This window comes from Pseudomyrmex gracilis, unplaced genomic scaffold (assembly GCF_002006095.1).
Source record: "Pseudomyrmex gracilis isolate BER0280 unplaced genomic scaffold, ASM200609v1 scaffold_23, whole genome shotgun sequence".
In the NCBI taxonomy this organism is placed as follows: domain Eukaryota; kingdom Metazoa; phylum Arthropoda; class Insecta; order Hymenoptera; family Formicidae; genus Pseudomyrmex; species Pseudomyrmex gracilis.
The window spans coordinates 73,271-93,962 of record NW_018020607.1 but is presented as its reverse complement, the minus strand read 5'-3'; the positions used below and the strand labels follow the sequence as shown (position 1 = coordinate 93,962).

Genomic DNA, 20,692 nt, shown 5'->3' with positions numbered 1-20,692 from the left:
CATATTATACTTATTAAAAAATATATAATTAAATATATATCTATACATATGTATAAAGTTTAAGATTTTTTTTAATTTACCTCTAACGAATCCTTTAGACTCTCCTACTAAAGATGCTGTCACTGTCCAGTAATACACATGTCCAAGAACATAAAAAATTACATTTATCTTTTGATCACTAAACACGCAAACATACATCTGTTCAAACGCTCTTTTCCACACATGTGTGGATAACATTGCAATAGCCAGAAGTGTACTTTCCTCTGATACTAAAATGATATAAATGAAGTTTTTTCTTATACGAATTTGATATGATACTAAGTTTTATATAAAAGTCACAACATATACGTACCTAAAGGTTTTCTTGATGTTCCTAATGAGACATCCAAAAAAAAAAGTATATTTTCGGAGACATCTTTATTATAAAGATATTTCTTTAACCCTACGTAAAATAAAACAAGTGTCATTGATCCAGCAACAAGATACAAGTGTAAAAATAATCTAAAACATTCGAAATAAGCAATTTATTATAAACGATTGTCAATGCATAACAAGCAGAAACTGTTTATTTCTCAATATACTTTCACTGTACATTTTTTATTTTTTTTGACAGAAAAAATTTACACAGACATAATATATGTAAAATAATGTAAATGTTTACACTTACTTTTTGGGAATTTTTTCAATCTTTTCTATTAAAGCGTGGCGACGAGTCTCTGCGATTTTTCCATAACAAAAAAAATGAATAATCCATTTTGGCAAATAGACTTCTGCATAATTTAGTAATAATGCTACTAATCCAACAGAAATTATATAAAAAATAATAACATCCCCTGCTAGATTGAAATCCATTAGTCAAGATCAGCTCAACACGTTAATATTCAAATAACACTTCTGTAAAGAAAATATAAAATTCTGTAAAGACAGTATAATATTACTAGTTTTAGTAACTAAAATCTTTTTCTCTACAAATATGTACAAAAAATTATTAGATACGTAGAGAAAATACATAATGTACAATTGCAGTAAAAATATAACAATACTAATCTAACATCACAAATCTCGCTAATAAATCAAGACAAAGACTACAAAATAATAAAGTAAATGATAATATATAAAAAAAACTTTGCAATAAAATACTTCTTGCATGTGTGTCGATGCTACCCGTGAAATGTAAATCTTTTTTTTTGTTTTTTCATATTATTACCTCGCAGAAAGTTGTGCTTTTAATTGTAGCCGAAATCAAAGTTTACGCGCAAATTGTTTGTGCGTTCGTAAACATTTTCGGACGTAAAGAAAGTATCGGCCAATTCCGCGTGAATGCATTCGAGAGGTAGAATTGTCGAAGTAGGTAAAGACGACTCTGGCTTTAATTACGTATGTAGTTCAGCACTCACGGCGTCCTCTCGTTTCTCCCAAGAGTCCCAATTGCCGTGGAAAGGAGGATAGTGTGCATATATAATATCGCATAATATCTTCGCCGTGGTTCACATGCAACATTGCGAACACTCGCGATGGAAAACCGACACGCAACCATGCGAAGAGACATCGAGATTTCGTCGCCGAAAGAAACGCGCATTTGTATGTTGAATGTTGTTTTCTCATTTCCACCGACCTCGGACAGAAATCGTAGGTGAGTTTTTTCTTAACTACAAGGTTTTATGCGTCCTACCTTCCTTATGGTGATTTTAATACTCAAATTAAGCACTTGGTTATATGACTAATAAATTTCTACAAGAGTTACGATGTATAATAATATTATATTTAAGATTCTTATGAGATGCCGTATTTTTTTATTTGGCTACAGAGTAATCGAAAATAAACTCAAGACGAGCTTAAACACAAGACTATGAATGTCGGCCTACGTTTGCATGGCGATGCTAACCCGGTTTAAATAACAATTGTTTTTATTTTTTTGTGAAATTATATCACAGTCAGTTCGGCCGATGTGAGTGGTCATCTCCACGTGAACGGTTGTTCTTATTAAACTGGATTAGAATGTTGTTCAAATGAAAACGATCGAGTGAAATAGAAGAAATATATTGTAGAAAAGAGATATAAATGTAGAAAAAGTACAGACTTCTCTATTGACCTTTCTTGAAGAGTTTGAGATAACGAATAGACTGTTTTCAGAAAATTTATCGTATATTAAGAGATAGTATCACATCACGAGTCCTTCGACGACGCAGTTCATATCGACAATCTTGAAAAAATGTAATTTTTGAATCTTTCTATGTGTGACCTAGTGATTGCACTTTTTTCTTACTCTCTCTTTTTTCGTACTCATTCTCTCTTTTCCTCTCTCTCTCTCTCTCTCTCTCTCTCTGCAAAGATATCGATGATAGATGTTTGTCTAATATCTTATCTGTAAAATTAAATGCAAAAATAATATTCGATTGGAGCGCCATGCGTTAGCCTTATCGACATCATCTGCGCGCGATTACTTTCTTTTACTGCATTTAATCTTGCGCACACGGCCAAGTTCTCTATCCGGAAACATAGTTTATCGCACGGTAGTTATGATATAATTATAAGAAATAGAAGTAAACTGCGTATTGATGATTCCACGCTGGCGATAATTTGTAATATTTTATATCACAAAATTGTTACACAATATTTACAATTTTCCTTTTTCAAATCGTGCGATACTTTAATAAAAAATCAAACATTTAGGATTTCAATCCCATAGTTTAATTATCTATCTGGTAGCCAATGTACTTTCGTCTGATTGTTCGATAACAAAGTAGATAATCGCGGGTTATCGTCTGCTATATAACTTCGGCGGTCGCGCACACAATATGCAGAGGTATAGTTGATATAACCCTGGTGTGGCCGGAGAGACGAATGTTATAGTCCGCCAGTGATACACACGCTTCGTACGATTTCGGATCTTCCCGAGGAAAAGTTTTCATCATATACATTTCCAGGCTCGATCGTTCGTATATATTATTCACACATAGAACATGTACAATACACAATGCGCGATAATATAGTATCTTCGTCTCCGAGAGAGAAAAAGTAGAAATCGCGTACAAAATAATCTCTAAGTATTATTTGTCGAAGTTCAGAGGTCAGTTTCAACTTTTTCATTTACTGCGATCAAGTCTATCCGAGAATACAACACTTGAGTAATGACAACACGAATACAATTCGCGGTCTTACTCGATCTTTTCAATTAGATTTACGGAGATTTTTATTTGCAAAAAGTGCGTAACTCGTTGTATGTTTCTCTAGACATAATTAACTCACAGCGACATTATAACAACAACGAGACAATAAATCAAACGACAACCTCGACAAAATCGTCGTTATCGCTCTTCTGTTCATTATTATTATTATTATTATTAGACAGTGATTTATGTGCACGAGTCTTTCGATAAGATAACAACTGCATGGCATGTATAACGCTCCTCTTTAGTCCCGCGTGATGACTAGAGAGATCGGAAATCGTACATATGAATCGCACGGAATCTGGCGCCGATCGTTTTCGTCGCATTTTTTTACGTGAATTTCGCGACCTAACGTTCAAGATGACGCCGACGCTAACGATCGGAGAAGTGGTCATTTCGTTTCAAAGCCCATTACTCGCGCCCGGATGTTGGCAACTAACGCTTTGACGGATCCCCCTCTTCAGATCCGACACAAGGATGCCGAGCGAGTACGTGTGAATTGTATCGTGGATGTGTGCGTATCGTCATCACGACAATATTCTCTCGCAAAATTGCACGCTCAATTCAGATCGGCGATGCACGAGCAATCGGTAAAGAGTAACATCGTTCTGCATACAAATTCGTTCTCGCGATCGAACGTCGTCGTCGGAAACAGCTGAAAAACGAATATATTTGTTGTCACTGAACAGCGCGCGCGCAAACGTAACGTGTTTGTGAAATTTAATTGACAACAAACTCCGTTGTGAAAAATACATGTTCTGAACACCAATGACAACAACAAACGGTACGAATAATTCGCCCTGACGTGTTTTTCCGCCGCGAATTTCTCGACCCCGTCGCGATTTAAATGGACGCGTCGTTTGCGAAATTATCTCTTGTCTTTAAACGCCGCGCGAAAACGATCTTGCGTGGTTTCTCTTCATCGTGTTAACGTCTTCGCGTGGGCGGGAATTCTATTCGCGGAGACTCCTGGGAGAGAGTTGCAACCTCTCTCGAAAGAAACCGCAATCGAAAACTCATGAAACCGGTATTTTCTGAACGAAAGTGATTCATCGATGTGACAGGGGTCCGAAACTTTATATGATACATGTCCGGCGCGAGAATGCAGATTTCGGACGGTGAGAAAGAGAGACCGCGGAGAGCGCGCGACAATAAAATGTAAATTATCTCCAAGTGTGACAGTGATTGATTAATAATTGTTGCGCGCCTGATAATGCTCGATATCTATAAGCCGTTCTTTTCCCGGAAAAAAAAAAGCGGACCTCGCGTTCTCTTGTGAAAAGAATGATGAACTCGCGACGGACAGATAAGGTCGCGAGGATGATCCGACAGGTTCAACCTAACTGCTCCATGGCCCAATATCGTTTTGTCCGCTCGGCGAGTCCGTCTTATCTAGTCGAGTGTTCTTCGCCGACCTGCTCGCGAGCTTTGCTATTCTCGAACGCTAGGAATCGAGCGTAACGTCGCGTAAAAGAAATCCGTCGTTTCCAAAAGTGTTTCCTTTTGTTATTCGACGCGAAATCAAGTGTCCCAAGTGTTTCTCTTTTGTTCGGTGTTAACGGAGTGTTGGAAACGATCGTCAAAGTTGAAGAACTTACATTTTTCATTTTTTTTTTTTACTTTTTAACTTGAGTTTTTAATATTTCTGTTGCATTATTGTGATTTTCTCTCGCTCGCTAATAGCTTGTGCATTTAGGCCGTTATTCACACAATCCGATATTATATTTGAGATCGTCTTGAGTTCATCGCAAGATGCTGCCGTTTTATTGAGCATCTGAAGACGATCTTAAATATGAGATTCAATTTCCAAGAATATCGACCATAATCTCCCCTTTGTTACACACATCTGCATTGTTCAACACATGCCACTGTGTTATAAAGACGTTTTGCAATTTTATTTTAACATCAGAAAATTGTCAAAGAAAGTAAAACCTATGAGAAACCTCTGTAATGTCTAGACAGTGCGACGAGTTTTATCAGAAGCCGTTTTTATTCAAGTCATCAAAATTCTCGTTTGTACAATCGGACGTCAAGTGAAATTGATTGCAGATATAGCGCGGCGAAGCGATTAGATCGTATAGGATAACATTGATCTGCCAATATACACGTCGTTTGCGAAGGTAAAGAAAGGTTGATCACGTGACCACTTTTCGCGCAGGGTCATGGCGGTAAAAGAATGGTTCAGACGGCTACAGCCGGTGCAACTGTATCTCGTGCTATTCTTCACAACGACTTTCTTCGTGGTCGAGATCGTCGCCAGTCATGTGACGCACTCGCTCACTTTACTTCTCAACGCGTATCACATGCTCTGCAACATCGTGGCGCTCGTTGGCTGCATTGCCTCGATCAAGGTGAGTTGCGAATTCGGTCAGTCTTGTTTTTAAATAAGACATTTGCACGCTTGACTTTATCATATATTTATTAACGTATACACGAGCAGAAACAAGCGTCGATTTTTCGAATTTGTAATTTTGAAAGAACTCTCGAGAGAAAATCTAGGAAATCTCTTATAATTCGAGCTTGCAGTGGCACACGTATCGCTTTAATAACTGAGTCAAGTTCGCAACGATCCATTTTTTACATTTGAATTTAGCAAAGTGTAACGTGCACGCGCGATTGTGTGTTCTCGTATAAGAAGATTGATACAGATATATGAGACCTTGTGTGATTTCGCGGTGTTTTATGCGCCTTCTTATCTGTGGTTTCTCCACGGTAACAAACATGCAGTCACGCATTAATCGTATTGCTTGCAGTATAGCTATCGGGAAAAGTACAGCAGCAAAAGCAATTCCGTGGAAAACTCGTCGATCTGCATTAACGCGGAAGAACAAGGTCCTCCATTATCGTTGAAAACAAAGGTACGTTTGGCGATTAAAAAAAAAAAAAACAATAAATTACCAATAGAAATAAACAATGATGCTAACACTAACATAATTATCTAAAAATTAATATATCTATCAGCTGAAAAAGTGCTGCTGATTAAAGAAACATATTTTGCAGCAAACATGGTCCGACAAGAGAAAAATACATTTAAAAAATACATTCGGATGGGCGAGAATCGACATAGTCACAATGCTCGTTTGCTGCGTATTCCTCGCTTCCTTTTGTTTCTCTCTGCTGGTCGAAGCGGTGCAGACGTTGGTGCACATCGATCACCTGGACGAGATGCACCATCCGATGCCGGTGTTGTGCATCGGCGCTTCCGGAATTCTCGTCAACGTCTTGTGTTATATTTTAATCGGAGGATTCACGTTTAACCAGGGAGTCTTCGTGCATGTCACGAAGAGTGGCGATGTCATTCTTTGCAGGTAGATCTTTATAATATCCGAAAATTATTACAATTATTAAGAAGAATTTGTACCGTAAAAATTACGTAAAACTATTAGACTCGTACAAAACAAAAATTCTCTTTACTTCATATACTTCAGAAATGTGAATACCGAAGAAACAAAGAATGGCGAGCAACGATTGTCCGCACAGACCAGAAGAAGTCCACTGGCAATACCGAAAAGTCAAGGCTTCAAAGAAATATGTCGGGACGTTCTCGGATGCATATTCGTCATACTGGTGTCGATTTTAGTCAATTTCACCGATTCGGACGTGGCCAAGTACATCGATCCGCTTTTCGCTATTATCTCATCAATTTCGCTGTTTGTTCTCTGCTATCCGTACAGTGAGTGCAGTTTTTTTTTTCGTTAAATGCTCCGATAATTGCAAATCTGCTACTTGAACTTTATTTTGTTTTTGCAGTGAAAGAATCGGGATTAATTCTGCTTCAAACAATTCCGAATCACATAAATATTGATTCTCTCAAAAGAGAACTGTTGGAAGCTTTTCCGGGCATTGTGAACGTACACGATTTACATGTCTGGCAATTAGCCGGAGAAAAAATTATTTCGACGGCACACATCATTTTTCTAGACCCAATAGTACGCAAACTGAATCAAGTATTGCACATATTTATTTTAAATACTTCGCTTTTGGAGAGAGAAAAAACTTATTTTTAGAGAGAAACGTGAATCATTATTTGATATTTTTTTAATGCAAATTTTTCCCGCTCATTTTTAGGTTTACGCCAGTATCACTGACCAAGTCACCGCATTCTTCGTGGAAATGGGCATCACGCAAGTGACTATACAGCCAGAATTTCACAAAGTACGTTAAAAAATTCACACTTAAAAAATAATACAATTAATTACAATTGTGTATTTCGCACTAGATGAACCCTAATATGGAGAAAACCGATTGTCTGATTCGGTGCCACGGGGAGCACTGCAGCAACTCTCAATGTTGCTCGCGGGAGAATTTCTTAGAGGACACGTGCAAGTCGAAGAACTCGCACACAATTGGAAAGAAGTACGAGAAGAAAGAAGCGATATCGGCCGCGTATGCAATTAATCTCGAAAAGTTTACCATCTACGAAGAGAAGACGACGGAGAAAATTAAAACCGATCCGACACCGGAAACATCGACGAAAGAAGGAGAGAGAAAAGAGAAAGACAAAAAAGTACAAACTATCACAAGTGATAATAATGATATCAGTTCCTGTAACAAAACTGTAGCAGTGGCAACTAAAACTGACGATATCAATTTGGACCAAAGAGCCATATCTTAATTTTTTTCGTATTTTTAATAAGTATTCATGTTTAACATATTCTCTATATAAATGTGTTTATTTCTATTTGACTTGCATCTCAAACGTCAATGAAAGAAAGTTTTAAATTAAAGAAATTATAAAAGATGCATATATTTCCCGCAAAATGTTAAAAAAAAAGCCATTCCTTAGAATATTATAATAACAGAGTTAACATTCCGATATTACTGCGTCTATGCAAATTGTAATAGATACGTAAGGATATGTTCAACACGAGAAGACTGCAAGATAGTATTAAGTATTTCATTTTTTTTTTTTTGTCTGTGTTCGTACAACGCATCTTGTCGAATGATTAAAGTCTTAATTTGTTGAACTCGGACAGTACGTGTGCGACTATCAGATGAGCGATAATTTTCTTAATTGCGTGTGAGACGGGAGAAGGAACTTCTTTGTCTTTTTAATGTGACAGAGAGAATAACACAAACGCGCGCGATACATATATTTGATTAATATATTATTATATACATCAATATATTCATCGCGCGTTTGTTTAATATAAAAAACTTTTTTATTGAAATTTTAAAATTTACTCTGACATAGTGACGTTTACGAGCAATAAATTGCAATCACAATTTTTTCATATCTATGTAAGTGTTGTTAAGCATTTATGTGATACAATGAGTCTATTCAATTGTACATAAATTTCCTATATAACTTTACATGGCAAGAAATTTACAATATATTAATATGTATATTTGTAAATATATGATAAATACATATGTGTAGAATGTCTGTGGTAAAATTGCACGGTTTAATAGCTTAGTGAATAAAACACATGTAATGACAATTCGAATCATGTTCTTTTTTCTCACATAAAAATTGACACAAATGTAATATTGTAACCATTATTACTATATAAATAGATGTTTACTTCAAATATAACATATCGTAATGTTATTATGTTAACGATAAAAAAGAACAACAAAACTAGACTTGATTAATTACTTGACAAAAATTTGACAAGACAACAAAGCTCTGAAGATAATGTGTGTCACATGCTAATGACAACAGTTCCTGACGTGATAAGTGAAGGCGTTAATGAGTTAAAATCTGTCGATAGTAAGAGAGACCCACAACATCCATAGGCGTCCGCAGGGAGGGGCAAACCCGGCATTTGCCCTCCCTGGAGAGGCAAGTTTTTTTACAAATTTGTATTTTTTATCTTGAAACAAGCTTGAGATCCCTGGTTAACAAATTAAATCATACATCTATTCGTGAAAATCTTTTGTACAATAAAACCTTTCTGTAAAATTCATAATTTTTGGGACGGAAAAATTGCTCCGCCCATTCCAGAAAAAAATTCTGTGGACGCCCATAACATCCTATCTAAGGATACAGATATATTGTAGAAAAATATCGGAAATACGAGAGACGCAAACATGATAAGAAGAAGAAAAATATTTGTAATAGATATTAATATACAATACATTTTAAATATATCAACATAGTTTTATATAAAAATTAACATATGTTTTAAAAAAACTTGCAGATTTATTATAGAAAGATTTGACAAGTTTTATACGTTCAAATACTTGCAACTGTTTAATATAAGAACGTAAGAACGTAACACAAGAACGGAAATTGTGGTTCTGACATAATTCGCTTTTATTAGATATATGTATTCAGAGAAATTTCTATGTAAACTTCCCTGGTGATGTAACATATTAAATAAAATATTACATTAGCAGGAAAAAGCTCAGAGAAAAATTATTCTATACATTAAATTACCTAGAAAAGATAAAAAATAAAGAACTAAAAAGTGAAATAATTATTCTTGTGGTAACTCCTGTGTGTTTTATAAATTAAAAAATTGGCAGTTTGGTAGACAAAGCACCATTTTCAATGTGTGTTGTGCCGAAAATATCAGACTATATAAACCCTCTAGCGAAGAACGACTGTAAACAAATACACTTCTATTTCTAGCATTTCCTCATTCTTCTTAAGAATGTAAGTTTTGGTAAATGTTATATGCATGCAAAAAGCTTTTTTTTTAGTCATTTGCAAATTTGTCTTAATTGTGTAATGAGAAAGACTACACACAATAATTTTATTTGGCGAAAAATCTGTTGAGTTAAGTACATGTAATTTTTTTTAAGTATAAATATTTAACTTAATAGATTTTTGGCAAAATATAAATTACAACAAATATTTCCAGTATCGTAGAAAGTGTCGGTATCAGTTGACCGTTTGTTTAGTTTGCGATAAGAACGACGCGATTGGTGACTGATCTTACTAGCGACTCTCTGAGAAATCAGCGTACAGTCGAGTGTAGCGGTATTGTAAGGCTAATGTTGAGAGAGATGACGTCGTCTCTTCGATAAGTTGTAATGGGAAACCGGCCGGGTGGGGCTTGCTCATGAGTGGCGTCCATCGCTACTCTAGTGTGAAAGTGGCCGTAGACCGGAGTAGAGAGATCGGGCCCGTCTCATGTAAGAGACTTTCGGGACCAGTCCTCAATTCGTAGTGATGTTCATCGAGCGACATTGTGATGTATAAAAAAAAATGTGAAGATTATTTGTAAAGTGTTGCGAGAAATAAAAATGCTGCACCACGCAGTTACCGCACGACTGGTTCTTCTCCTCGTCCTCGCGCTCTTTCAAGGTAATCAACGCTACCTGACACATCTGTACGTGCGCGACAACGTGTCTGCTTTCGCGTGTGAGACACATATTTTATTGAAGCGTTCACGTGATCTCATTGAGTCACATTTATTAGTGTTGCGGATTTTATTCGATGCGTACTTTTAAATATTCAGAGTACCGATGTGTGATTCTGAATAGAGTTGAAATAATAACTAGAGATAAAAAGAGATAAAGAGAAAGAAAGTTTAATGAAAAGAATAGCTTGTCATAGAAAAAATAAAAAAGAGAAAGAATCACAGATTCTTACAGCAGGCGTTCGAGAGATATTCATTGAATATTCTCCGGTTCTCTCGTAATCCAGTAAATATCCATGAGATATTCTTGGCATATATCGTGTGCTGTATGGGAATTGACATAAAACTTTTATATCCGCGCATCTGCGTTCGTAATTTCACCGAAAAGAATATTTGTTTTTAAAAATTCTGTTCTTGATAACGTATCGTGTGGAAAGTTTTTTCGACGATAAGCATTGAACCCGAAGTTTATCGAAAGAATTAAAAATCGTTTAAGTATTACGTTTTATAAATGGTTTTTTAATGTGGCACTGCAAAACACGGTTGGAGTGAATGCAATGTGAATCACTCTGAAAAAAACGGTTTTTTTTCTTTAAGTCCTCGAGATTTTTTCACGTACATACACATATACACATCTTGATAGCGCTAATCTATCAACAAAAGACGCTAAAGTTTTTCACATGTGTTTATTTAGGGTGATGTATTAACACGGAAATAATCAAATAAGTTTTTAATATAAATTTAATATATCGATTTAAATGTATTTTTTGAATTATAAATTAGCTTTTCTTCTTGTATAAAACTATTGATTAAAATCAAACATAAAATAATAAACAAATATATAAATAAATGTATGTATAAATGTAAATGTTTAATCACATAAACGTATATGTGTAAGGCTATTTTAAAATTACAAAAAATTGCATTAAATAAAAATCATACATACACTCGTAATATAAAAAATTATATGTTTATCATGTTTTTCTGGTTTGATTAGCACTCAATTAGCGTTAACAATCAAATAAATGCTGCGGATTTCATATTCCGGGAAATGAGAAAAGACAATATTGCTTTTCCAAATTCTATTAAGAACATTGTCTATTGAGTTCATAGATCATACATCAAATTACATTCAATATATATACGTGTCTTGTTATCTCTCATCGGTTTATCAGTCAAGAAACTTCATTGAACTTATTGGTGGAGTTTCGTTAGGCGTTCCAACAAGTGGCGATAATTTTATTAAGTGGTCTAGTAACATGATCAATGAATGCAACGACGAGGTCGTAATAAAGGAACTTATAAGACGTACTCAGAAAAGCACATATGCACAGCAAGAGAATCATCTCTGAAACACACGTAGCAAAAAAAATACTACGTTATTGGCTGCATTTGGAACGAGTCATGCATGATTAGTCACTTCTTCATCTGCAAAATATGTTCGATGACAACATACGCAGAATAACTCTAGAAAAAATTAGACGTTATTAATAACACCAGCGTGTATTGCAATCTTTGCGCTACTACAAGTGTCTGACATTCTGTTAAAACTTTGGAGCATTAAAAATTTAAATTCATGTCTTTAAATAGAAAATAATTAATTAGAAACTAATAATTAATTAATTAGAAATTAAGTGTAACTATTGACCTGTAAAATATAATGTTTTAAATTATATTTTAAAGGTAAAAAAAGTTTCTAACAAAAGGAGGATAACATTAGTTTTACGCAACTTGTACAAAAATCGCTCGTATCATATTTATGCACATGACAATGCAATGATTACGCGAAAGTAAACATCTCGCCGTACCACGCTTGTGTACATTAACTTGCATGTTAATTTTTTTTTCTTCATCTGAAATTATTGTTGAGAATGAACGTGAATCTCCATCCGCTTGGGTTTCCCGTGCGCTTTATAACTTCTGTACACAAGCAAAGTACTGGTTGATAATATTATTATCAGAAGAGGAAAGCAGAACTTCCTTCCACATTAATAAGCGTAGTAACAAACCGACGGCACGTGCGTCTTTTTTGTACAGAAGAGCAACGAAGAGAGCACGATAATGCCAATCATCCGCAGGACATTGCGGCTACCGCGACAGTGGTTCTCTCAAAACTTGACTATGGTATTCGTCATGTGTACATAATGGACATATGGCAAAAGAATTTGACAAATTTGAGTTTCACATTGTTGCGAAATAGAAAAATTGCGATTTGAAAATAGATATTCAAGTAATGTGTGTATTAAAAATATCAAGAAAAAAAATACATATGTATGTATGTTCTTGTTAGATAACAAAAAATAAACGTGAAAATCCACAAAACATAAAATATTACATATTACACATTATTGCTAGAAAAGAAATAAATTATTTTTATATTTTTTTATTACGTGTGAGAAGTAAAATAATTTTTATATAAGTACATATATATACATATATATAAAATAAAAAATATAAAATAAAAAAAGAAATAAAAAGAGTAACATTACTGGAAAGTTTGTAAATCTTAAGCTAAAGTTTAGCTTACGCATAAACCACAGCTTATTGTTAATTGAAAAATACAAAGTGTTTATACGAACGATTATATTTTTTAGTGTCAAATGGGAAACCAATTATCATTTCGCCAAACCAAACAGAAATCGTAATAAACGAAGGAAGTCTGCTGGAAATTACATGCATCAGTATCAAACCAATTAAATTTGTTTATCCAGATATAATCGAACGCACGGTAGGTATTGTAAATTTTATTTTATAGTAGCCGGAATTGTATATATGTCTTTATTTAAAAGTTTGCGTACTTTAACAGAGTAACGCATCGGTAAAAGACGAAATCGAAGAAAATGGCATTTTTAAATACGTCTTCCAACGACCGAACACCGTTTTCAGCGACACAGGCTGGTATGGCTGCGCCGATAGTAACGTCGAAATATCAAGTTCTCACAATCATTTAAATGACAATTCCGAGATCAACTGGTTGTATGTTTACGTAGAATGTAAGATCAAGTGATCAATTTCTTAATCAATCAATACATTTAAATTCGCATCTTTGCTCTTGTTATATACTTAATCATTTTTGTTGCACAGCTCCGACCCATTTCTTCGTTGAGGAAGATATGATCTCACTTACCGCCTATGTCGGTGACGATGTCGTTCTTCCATGTCGAACTACATCGCCGAATTTAACGCCCATCTTGACGATTCAGAATGTGAGTATGTTAAATAAAACTTGTGATCAATTTATTTTTACTTAAACATTCACAGGTTCCCAAACGCGCGCGCGCGCGCGCGCGCGCGTTTGACTTTTGTTAATAAAATAAATAATAAAAATAGCTGTTCAGTACTTTAACACTAGAACAACGCTAGAACACTAGAGTTTAATACGTAATATTTTATACTTTTTTCTTGTTAAAATAAAAATAATATATTTGTAAGAAATGTTCTCATTTTTTAAACTCGTCTTTTTGATAGATTGTTCTATCTATTACATTTAGAATATAAAACGTTTATAATGTCTAAATGTGTTTATAATTCGCAGACTGACGTGGTGAAAGAAACGTCGTTTGACCCGAAGATTGGCGTCACCTTAAAAAATATAACAGTGAAAGATAGCGAGTGGTATCAGTGTAAGATACAGAAGGACGACATAGAGCACGAACTCGATGTCATATTGACCGTACATTGTAAGTACAATTGTCTCCTGAGATGTTAATTTAAGCTCTCACATAAAGCATCGAGAAATACTGCGCATCATTAAGAGCAATTATAATAGTTAAAATTTTGCAATAAAACGCCGCGGTAATTTTTATTTAATCAAACTGCGAATGTTTGTTAACACAGTGAAACGAAGCCTACCTACGCCAATCATTCTCGACGAGAGCCTACGTCACGTTACACGCGGAAACGATCTTTCCGTAAACTGTTCCGTGGACAACGTAGACTCGTCTATGATATTCATACTAGACTGGATAACACCGAAACACGTAAGTTTTTCTGGCTTATATCTTTTTGATTACAATATTTATATATCACTTGTGTCTATTTTTATAGTTGGAGAATAGTTCGAGAAAAAGTATTAAAGACTTCAATGAAAGACACGTAAATAATCATCTAGTTACGAAACAACTGACCATTCGTAACGTGACAGACAATGATGCAGGAGAATACACGTGCTCCATTAAGTCGCTTCACGAAACAAAGACAACATCCAGAAATATCACGATACATGGTTAGTTGCTAATTTAGTCTTTACCTTGATATAATGTAATTTCACATTAAAAAATTATATATTTTATAATTCAATTTTCTGTATAAATCAGCAAAAACAAAAAGAATCAATTTTTTTTGGCTTTTAGACCCTGAAATAAAATATATTAATCTCACATCTCAGCATAGTGACAATTACTACGAAGGCAAAGAGCGAGAAAACATTCAATGGGTCGTTTATGTCGATGGCTATCCGAAACCAACAATACAATGGTAATATATTTATTAACATTTGTGCGTAACATTTGAATATTTTGAACACTTTTATGGTATCGAATATAGGTTTAATCCAAATGACGAGGTAATTACGGAAAGCGAAAAAAGATTCGACGTAACCACTACCACAACGGTGACCATTTTGAAAATACAATCGTTAAACATAAATGACGCTGGCAGTTATATACTTGAAGCAAAAAATGAATATGTGATCAAACGGCTGAATTTTACACTGGTTGTCATGGCTAAGCCGGTTGCTTTACTAACGGACATTGAGGCCTACTATGCGCCTTACGAAACTGCAGAATTTCAGTGTAGAATAATGGGTTTTCCACGCCCGCTTATAACGTGGACGTTTTTACAATGTCCCTATTACCCTTCTCTTAACGATTCGCAGACAACAGAGCTGACGGTAAATGCAATCTTATATCAATCTCTAGAATAAAAGATTAAATTTTATAAAGATCTTGATAATTATGAAGTTTTGAAAAAAATGTTTGAAAAATAAATAAAAAAAATCCATGAGTTTTACAGGACGTAATGGAAAGTACATCATTCAAGTCTGTAATCACGTCGGTCGCAAAACTGCCGATCACCATGTCCGGAAAAATAACATGTCAGGCTTGCAACGATCTTGACTGCGATTCTGTGACTGAAAATATTTTAGTTTCCGGTATAATAATTATTACTGTCCAATTGTTTTGTTTGTTAACAAGCTGTAATGTATAATACGTTTTAAGAGATTAATATATATCAGTTTTTAAATTTTGCAGATGGCCTGGGTGCGTTTGGCATCATTGGACCGAACATGGTAACAGGAGGCGATGACGTGGAATTAATTTGCGCGGCTTCCGTTTACAATTACACTGAGAATCTCTCTTGGCAAGATCGGACTGAGGCTGCAATTGAAGAAACAGGTAATCAGAGAACTAAAATGAGCACTGTGAGATAAGATTGAGAAGTTTTAGAAGATAAAAATAACATAACACCAGTGATAAAAACTTAAACCTACAATATAAAATTGTATATTCAACATTGATTATACACAATCTTTGTCAATTTAGAAAGAATACAAATTATGAGACACAAAACTAACTTCACTTATCGATCGACCTTGAAGATCAACAATGTGACGAAATCGGACTCTCAGCTTTACACATGCATCGGACAATGCACATCTCACAATTTGGAACTTCTTTCCGATTACGCAACCTACACACTGATTGTCAACGGTAAGTTAAAAAAAAACATTCCAATGTAATCACGTCGATTGCGTGATTAATTTTTTAAGAAAACCGGAATCATTCAATTTCCCGCTTGAAATATTATAATAAAGCACAAAAAAGTGTTTTTTTATGTGCAAAAGAAATATATTGAATGAACTATTTTTTTTATGTAGATCCAAAGAAACCGTATTTTACTGCAACCAACATGAACCAGTCGAAGACAGAAATCAATGTCAGAGAAGAGAAGTACAAAACAATAATTTTAAATTGCTTTGCGCAAGGAATGCCGAAACCAAACATCACATGGTTCAAGGTACATATATCATGCGTCTCGTAACTACCCTCTCTTATAGAAATTTATTTCTTAGCCAAAAATAAAAATATTTACTTTGAATGTTAAAATCACTGCGAACATTGAAAATTTTTTTTTAAGTTGTTTTATTCAAAATAGTCTACAATTTTAATTTGTTGAATTTTCGAATTTTTCAGAACGATAAATTAATAAAAGAAAATGATCAGTATTTGTTCAAATATAATTTTCAAGAGCTCAATATAAAATACATCAACGAAAGCGGAAAATATTCGTGCCGAGCTTCTAATCGAGTGGGTTACGTAGAAACTTATCAAGAGATAATAGTGAAAACATGTAAGTTCTATCAGAAATCTGTCGCAGTTATAAAATAATAGGAAATGTGACAAAAAAGTAGAAATTAAAAACCGAACTCTCTTTGTTACAGGGCAGGAATTTGACATAATATTAAGCGCAATAATAGCGATTATGGCTGTCATTGTGGTGATTTTGGTAATGCTTTTTATGATCAAAGTTCGCCGCGAAAAGGTACATATAAATTTTTATAAAATTCATATGCCACTTACAAAAATATTAAAAATACAATGTTACACTGCGAGAGTAAAACTTCTAGCGCGCGAACGTTGTCGAACAAAACATAACATTAAATAATTACAGATGATGAGGAAAGCGTTAATGGAAACTGGTCTTATGCACTTTGAAGAAGGTGCTCTGGAATGTTTGAATCCAGAGTTGACGGTTGACGATCAGGCGGAGCTGCTGCCTTATGACAAAAAATGGGAATTTCCAAGGGAACGATTAAAGCTCGGTACGCGCAATAATCTCACGTGACGCTAAAATATCGACTAATTTAGTTTTGTAAACATTTCAATATGTATCTCTCGATTTCTCACAGGAAAACAATTGGGTAGTGGAGCGTTCGGGGTGGTCATGAAAGCGGAAGCGCAAGGAATATGTGAAGAAGAAACCGTCACTACTGTCGCGGTAAAAATGGTTCGCCGAACCACTGATCCGACGTACGTTCGCGCGTTAGCGAGCGAATTGAAAATTATGGTCCACCTTGGCAAACATCTCAACGTTGTCAATCTTCTCGGAGCTTGCACTAAAAACATTGCCAAACGTAAGTCTTGCCCAGAAATAATTCATTTTTTACTTAAACTTTATATAGAGAAGCGATGTAAAATAATTGAAACACTATGTTATGTAGGCGAGTTACTGGTAATTGTCGAATATTGCCGCTTTGGGAATTTACATAATTATCTATTGAGACACAGATCGAATTTTATTAATCAGATCGATCCGAAAACTGGAAAACTCGATCTTACTGTGGGTATGGACATGCTGACCAGATCCGCCAGTGTCAGTAGCAATAACAGGTTTGTTCACTGATCATGTCTCAAATAGTCTGTTAGATTGCCAACTATCCACACTTGCTTTGTCCTCTGTAGAAAAGTATTAATAATAATAACTCTATTGACTTCTTTGGGGTTACAACAGCTTCCTGTCTTTAATAGATTAAATATTAAAAATTAAATACTAAAATTTATATAAAACAAAATCGACACACAATACAAAAGCAACATAAAAATGTGAGTAGTTGTTTTTCTCTGTCTACCTTACAAAATGTTGCTATCAGACTAAAATCGAAAACTTAACATTTTTTGCACGTTTCTAAACTTTTAGCTGCTCTCTCCTCACGACTTAAATTTCATGAGTCTTTCACAACACACACTAACGTGCACACACTAACGTCACAGAAAATATATTATTTCTGTTACTTAGATCTAATTTTGCTATATAATTAACATCCCCTACATTCACTGAATATGTGCACACGAACCTGGTGCATGCAAGGGGCTATGGTCTAACAAAATTCTTCTTTTCTCTTCTGCCCACGTGACAGGATAAAATATGCGGCATTATCCTTTTCTCGCAGTAGTAGTGCGAACTCGGCCACCGACACGGTGGTTCATTATTCCCCGGGCACAGGCCCGGATTCTCAGGAGATCAGTTTCTCGCCGGACGGTTGTCTTCTTAGCAACAATTCGTCTCAACCAGGATGGCGATCGAACTATCGCGGCGACTACAAGGAATACAATCTCAAGCCGATCTGCACTCAGGATCTATTGTCTTACGCGTTCCAGGTAGCGCGCGGTATGGAGTATCTCAGTCAGAGAAGAGTAAGTTTATGTATCAATGACGTTTTTTTTTATTTGACATTGATTTCTTTTGAGAATTTAATTAGTTTTTTATCTTTTACTGAGATAAAGACCGAATATTCAAAACATTTAACTTCGCATCACAATAGAAGATTGAAAGGATAAAAATTTGCGCATAAAAAATCAGCGCTTGGTTCAATTTGGTTTCTTTTTAATTTAATTTTAATTTAAACACATGTTGATAAACGATTTATTGAAAGGTGCTGCACGGCGATCTGGCGGCAAGAAATATTCTGCTCGCCGAGGACAACGTCGTGAAAATTTGCGACTTCGGCCTCGCGAAGACCGTGTATAAAGACGGCAATTACAAGAAGAAAGGTGACGGGCCGTTGCCCATAAAGTGGATGGCCATCGAGTCGATCAGAGATCGAATCTTCTCGACGGAAACGGACGTGTGGAGTTTTGGAATTGTACTTTGGGAATTTTTCACTTTGGCCGAAACTCCATATCCAGGGATGGAGGCCGAAAAACTGTATCAAAGATTGATCGAGGGTTACAGAATGGAGCAACCGGAGTACGCCCTTCGCAATGTATACGACATAATGTTGCAATGCTGGAAGGCGAAGCCTACACTTCGTCCGACTTTTACAGAACTTGTGGACAGCATTGGTGATCTCTTGGAAGAAAGTGTGAGATCGGTAAGTTATTCTTCGCTCTGATTTTACGAGTATTTGAATTTTTATGTGCAAGAATGACTAGATTTGTATATTAATTTAGAAAAAAAATGTCTGAGACCACCAATATACGTACTTCTATGAAAAATTACTTGAAACGTATACGTCTAAAAGAAACATCTTTCATTTCTGCTTCAGCATTACATCACTCTGAACACGCCGTATATGGATATGAACACAACGAATCTGGAGGGCAAGAACGACTACCTGACGATGATGTCCGCGCCGACTCACGCGGCCCTGTTATCGCCGAGCCACGATTACGTAAACTCGCCGTTCTCGGAAAACGCGCCGGACTCGACATACTTGTGCATGAGCCCCGGTTGTCAGTCTCTGAACGAGTCCGGAATATTTAGTCCCAGACCGCATCAGGATCAAACGCGCTTCGAATTCCCGTCCCCGGTGTCGGATTCTGAGGACGCTGTCGAGATATCCCCCATGTTGAAGCACGAGGAGGATCCCTATCTTAAGCCGATTAACATTCACGAGCGAAGAGCGGAGTTCGCTCGGCAGAGACAGACGATGAAGAACCAGTCGGTCGAGAGACCGATCGACCGGGATTCCGGTTATTGCAACACGCCGCGAAATCTTCACCTGATAGATCTGAACGACGCGGAAGACAAGCAAGCGGATGAGACAATAATAGACACGAAGAAAGATTACACGCCGTCTATTATCAGAACGCAAGACAATTACGTGAACATGCCGAAGCAGAAAAGCGATCTGAGAAACGGCATGCCGGATGCCTTCAGCAATCCTAGCTACGTGATGATGAAAGATAATCGAGAGATGGATCAGACGGTTTAAGTCGCTCAGAAAGTTTTATCTATGTGTGTGTTTTTTGTATATTTGCAAGTTTCCACCTAAGTGACTTTTTATACTAACGTGTACTTGTATATGTAATGGATTATAATATAATGGATTCTAAGGCATATAATAGTTCACTTAGTTTATCGCAAAATGTCTCTCAATCAACGTGCCATGACCAGTAATAGTGTATCAAGAATCCATCACAGTGACTACAAAGAAAAAAGATAATTGCTGGATGGCGTGTAGAAGGGCGCAAAACTTGTAATTTTATTTATTTTTGTCCGACGTACTTTATAGGTACTTAAGTGTAAGTACATACATATAACGCAAATGCTTTTATTTATACAGTTTTAACATATCACTCTTTTGACATGCGTAGAATCTTTTTTTACGATTAATTGTTAGATGTATGTTATCTTTCTCAAGAAGATTAATAGACCGGCCCAGTGGTCTCGCGGCCTGAGTACAGGGACTGCGAACCCGGAGGTCTCGAG

At 35.6% G+C, this 20,692-nt stretch overlaps 3 protein-coding genes across 12 annotated transcripts in view; 2 read left to right on the top strand and 1 right to left on the bottom strand.

Annotated features, from left to right (window-relative positions):
* The window catches only part of LOC109851983 (polyprenol reductase-like), a 6,339-nt gene extending 5,039 nt beyond the window's left edge, over window positions 1-1,300 (bottom strand). Inside the window, exons 1-4 of the mRNA XM_020422660.1 lie at window positions 1,208-1,300; window positions 668-894; window positions 353-501; window positions 81-269 (exon numbers count right to left, since the gene is read on the bottom strand). Coding sequence (XP_020278249.1) covers window positions 81-269; window positions 353-501; window positions 668-852 — 523 coding nt within the window. The 5' untranslated portion in view covers window positions 853-894; window positions 1,208-1,300. The remainder of the gene's footprint in view (window positions 1-80; window positions 270-352; window positions 502-667; window positions 895-1,207) is intronic.
* A 199-nt stretch (window positions 1,301-1,499) lies between these two features.
* Window positions 1,500-8,284, top strand: LOC109851979 (zinc transporter 1). Of its 8 annotated transcripts, none has more exons than XM_020422642.1 (8): window positions 1,500-1,633; window positions 5,329-5,521; window positions 5,924-6,028; window positions 6,171-6,478; window positions 6,599-6,843; window positions 6,921-7,099; window positions 7,239-7,325; window positions 7,390-8,274. In XM_020422642.1, the coding sequence occupies exons 1-8, from the start codon at window positions 1,515-1,517 to the stop codon at window positions 7,783-7,785; spliced, it is 1,632 nt and encodes a 543-aa protein (XP_020278231.1). In that variant the 5' UTR covers window positions 1,500-1,514; the 3' UTR covers window positions 7,786-8,274. The 8 variants fall into 8 exon arrangements, with proteins under 8 accessions (XP_020278231.1, XP_020278235.1, XP_020278234.1 ...); XM_020422646.1 differs by lacking the exon at window positions 1,500-1,633 and adding an exon at window positions 2,608-2,935 and having other exon boundaries at window positions 7,390-8,284; XM_020422645.1 differs by lacking the exon at window positions 1,500-1,633 and adding an exon at window positions 2,954-3,658 and having other exon boundaries at window positions 7,390-8,284.
* Window positions 8,285-9,911: 1,627 nt separating this feature from the next.
* Window positions 9,912-20,407, top strand: LOC109851977 (vascular endothelial growth factor receptor 1). Of its 3 annotated transcripts, none has more exons than XM_020422640.1 (21): window positions 9,912-10,425; window positions 13,075-13,208; window positions 13,287-13,473; window positions 13,565-13,686; window positions 14,016-14,160; window positions 14,318-14,460; window positions 14,528-14,705; window positions 14,833-14,956; window positions 15,026-15,371; window positions 15,494-15,632; window positions 15,733-15,876; window positions 16,024-16,191; window positions 16,359-16,498; window positions 16,675-16,831; window positions 16,923-17,023; window positions 17,153-17,303; window positions 17,391-17,615; window positions 17,703-17,871; window positions 18,435-18,675; window positions 18,915-19,352; window positions 19,527-20,407. In XM_020422640.1, the coding sequence occupies exons 1-21, from the start codon at window positions 10,365-10,367 to the stop codon at window positions 20,193-20,195; spliced, it is 4,182 nt and encodes a 1,393-aa protein (XP_020278229.1). In that variant the 5' UTR covers window positions 9,912-10,364; the 3' UTR covers window positions 20,196-20,407. The 3 variants fall into 3 exon arrangements, with proteins under 3 accessions (XP_020278229.1, XP_020278228.1, XP_020278226.1); XM_020422639.1 differs by having other exon boundaries at window positions 9,913-10,425; window positions 18,432-18,675; XM_020422637.1 differs by having other exon boundaries at window positions 9,913-10,425; window positions 18,399-18,675.
* Window positions 20,408-20,692: the final 285 nt, after the last annotated feature.